General features: G+C 38.2%; 1 protein-coding gene across 1 annotated transcript in view; it reads right to left on the reverse strand.

Moving 5' to 3' along the window:
• Positions 1 to 3373: 3373 nt before the first annotated feature.
• The window catches only part of EAH_00037140 (PPR repeat-containing protein, putative), a gene marked incomplete at both ends in the record, with an annotated part of 5609 nt that continues 5035 nt past the window's right edge, over positions 3374 to 3947 (reverse strand). The window contains one exon of the mRNA XM_013395564.1: positions 3374 to 3426. Within this exon, the coding sequence (XP_013251018.1) occupies positions 3374 to 3426 (53 nt within the window). The remainder of the gene's footprint in view (positions 3427 to 3947) is intronic.

A 3947-nucleotide genomic window follows, 5' to 3' on the forward strand; every position in this document is an offset into this window, starting at 1 on the left:
TATATTAATTACATTAATAACTTAAATAAACAAATTAAATAAATAAATAGAGTGCAGACAAATCATATTAGGTAATATCAAATGCATAAAAATATAAACAAATAAACAAAACAGAAAAATTATAAACATAAAATAAAATAAAGACAATTAAACACTCATGTTTGCATTGCTGTTATAAACAATTAATATTTATTTATTTATTTATTTATTTATTTTATTTATTTATTTATTTATTTCTGTTCTGTGTCTCCATGTGCAGCAACCTGCAGCAGAAACACTGCTGCTGCTGCTGCATGCATGCATGCATGCATGCAGCTACCGCACGTTAGAGCAGCAGCAGCAGCAGCCGCAGCAACAGCAACTAAACCTTATTCTGTACAGACACTCGAAGACGTTCGCAGATCCCAGTGCATGCATGCATATATGCATGCATGCACTTGACGTTGCATACATGCATGCGTGCATGCATGCATGCATGCACTTTTGTTGTATGTATGCATGCATGCGTGCCCTTGTTCTGCATGCGTGCATGCATTTTGTTGCGTGCAATGATGCATGCACTTTTGTTGCATGCACGCATGCATGCACTTTTGATGCATTCATACATGCATGCATGCATGCATGCATGCCTATTTAGTAGGGTGTATACATACACAGACGCATGCATGCATATAGAGATGCATGCATGCGCGCATATATACATACATACATACATGCATGCATACAGATATGCATGCATGCATGCATGCATATTTAATAGGGTGTATACGTATATGCATGCACGCTTGAATGCCTACAGCGATGCATGCATGCATGCACGCATGCATGCATGCATTGACGGGTTTTGATTGTAGAGAAAAGAGAAGGGGAGAGGTGTTTGGTTTGTGTATTTTAATATAGTTGTGTTTGGGGTGTATATGCAGCTAAGTGCATGCAGGCAGAGAGATATTTCTTTTGTTTGTTCGTTCTCTGCTACTCGATACTCAGCAGATTATTATAGATGTATATTTTTTTAAATATATATATATATATATATATATATATATATTGCTTTATATACATGTACATTACAAGGGGTTTGCTGAGGTGTACGTACAGCCCAACGCCCCACACCAACCCCAGCGACTTCTTCTCTGCTTTCTAACAAACCCTAAACCCTAAGCCCTAAACCTTAAACGGCAAGCGCTAAACCCCAGCTGCCGGTACGGCAACTATTAGACAGCTAAATGCATCTAAGTACACCCCACAAGCTGCCCATATACCCTAGAAGCTGCCTATACACCCCAGAAGCTGTCTATATACGTACACCTCACAAGCTGCCTATGCATCATACACCCCAGAAGCTGCCTATACACCTCAAAAGCTGTTCATACACCCTACGCAGCAGCAAAAATAAAAAAGCGCTGGAGTGTACAGGCAGGTGCCGAGCGACTTGTCTATAGAAGAAGCATAACTTTAGGCGTTCGGGTGTATAGGCAGCTCTGCTGCTGCTCTGCAAACACCAATATGTAAACCACAAACAAATCTCTAGAATAGTAATAATAGTAATAATAATTAACCCTTAAATAACCCTAAACCCTAAACCCTAGTCCTAATACTCAATAATAATAATAATAAATGATAATAAACACACCCCCCCCTGAACAAGAAGTACAGCAGAACAAAACAAAACATGCTAAAGGAGACGCCGCACTCATACGCTTTAAATGTCAGTTTACCCCAAACCAAATACAGCAGCAGCTGCTGTTGCTGCTGTTGCTGTTGCTGCTGTAGCTGCAGCAGCAGCAGAAATAGTTGCTGCAGTCTGCTGCAACGGAACTGCACGCACTGCTATGCAACAAAGAGATGCAATGCCAGTGCTTGTCCTGCTGCTGTTGCTGCTGCTGCTGCTGCTGTTGCTGCTGCTGCTGCTGCTGTTGTTGCTGCTGCTGTTGTTGTTGCTGCTGCTGTATATGGGTGTATGTTGAATAGTAAATGAGCTGGCGAGTGTAGATAAATGCGTTTAATAATCTTCATAGAAAGGCTCCGGCTCAAGGACTTGCAGATTATCTCCAGCAACAAAGCTGCCTTCTCTAGGACCCTGCACTTGTCTCTTTGTTGTAATTGTCTTGCCCTGGAGATGAGCTTCATGATGAGCTTTATCATTTTGCTGCACTCTTCTTAGGAACAACTCATTACATCTGCTTTTACGCAAATGTTCAATACGTACATGTATCCTCTTTACGATTTGTCTGTTTCTTACTACTTTCTTTACCTCTACACCCACAGCCCGAGGTGTAACATTAAACACCACACCTGTACGCCCATGATAAAATGAATAAGGCATTCCTTTCTGTACAGCTGGGTCGCAAACAATGTCAACGAAATCACCCTTCTTATACACCACAAGTAAGCGGCTTACAGCAGGCATGCCCCGCTGACGGAAGCCTTTAGAGTATTTTTGACGCGTACGCGCCCTCTTTCCGAAAGATGTCGGCATTTTTTCTGTTTATTTTTGAAAATTTAATATAATAATCCAAAAAATCAGAAAAAAAACCGACAAATACACCCCAAAATGCTCCCTATACACCCCGCAGCACCCTTGCAGCAACACTACCGAAGTCAGAGAGAAGGATTGCGGCTAGCATATATAATAATGCTGCTGCATAAACCCTATTAAAGCTGTCAGTAGACAACTTTAATAAAACTCCAAACAAACAAACCCCAAAACAAGCACACCTACTTCTCTCGTTGCTGCTGCTGCTGCGGCGGCGGCTGCTGCTGCTCAGGCTGCTGCTGCTGCTGCTGCTGCTGCTCATGTGGGGTTCACGAGTTGCATGCAACGGCGGGGCTTTCTTCACATCTTGTCTCAATATATTTTATTAAAATTATCTATATTAATTTATCTTCCTGTATTACTGTATGTTTTATCTTCTAATCAAGCAATAAACGAAAAGCAAGCACATGCAGCAACAGCAGCAGCAGCAGCAGCAGCAGCAGCAGGTGATACATGCCCCCTTATATACACCGCAGCAGAGTGCCGTGTTTTGTTTATCTTCCGTTTTGTTTATTGCTTTAATTAGAATAAATATATTTATTATTTTATCAAACAAATTATAAAAGCTTGTCTCAATGTCTCGCTGTATGTAAATCTTTTTGCTGCTGCAGACAGCCTATGCATGCAGACACTTCATTTGGTTTTGTCTGTAGTTCTGTAAATATATAATAATAATAATTGTTGTTATTATTACAATAATTATTGTTATTGTTATAATTATACTTATTGTTATTGTTGTATGTATAACAATATAATATTAATGAGAATGATAGTAATAATAATAATTATTAAAAGATCAGCAGTAGAAATAATAATAATAATAATTATATATAATTATTATTCTTCTTCTTTTGTGAGCTTTTTATAAACAAATAAAACTGCAACTTGTTCTAAACCCTAAACCCTAAACCCTAAACCGTAAACCCTAAGACAAACACCGCATGCTAACAGCAACGCGGTGCGGGGCCCTAAACCCTAAACCCTACGTCTATATTATATATATATATAATAATAAAATATATATAATATACTTATTTATATTTATATATATCTAAGTAGATATATACGTGTGCATTCTTATAAAAGACAAATGAATGAATGCATAATATACAGCAACAAACAAACACATGCATAAATAAATAAACAAGATATATATATATATATATATACATATATACATGTATATATAGAAGTAAAAAATTGAGTATTTGATAGAAAGAAAGGTTTAGCTGTTGTGGTGTCTGTACACCTCAGGGCTGAACAAGATTGGGTGTAGGCCTATCATGCTTTTTAGCATATTCATCGCCCCCTTTTTGTTTCTGTTGTATATACTGACCTAAAGGAAGCCACAGCTTTTTAAGTTTATCTTTTTGTTTAAAATATTTATATTTTATCCGCTGTTCTTCAGTGC

Source organism: Eimeria acervulina, genomic scaffold (genome assembly GCF_000499425.1).
Source record: "Eimeria acervulina Houghton genomic scaffold, Eah_scaff408, whole genome shotgun sequence".
NCBI lineage: Eukaryota > Apicomplexa > Conoidasida > Eucoccidiorida > Eimeriidae > Eimeria > Eimeria acervulina.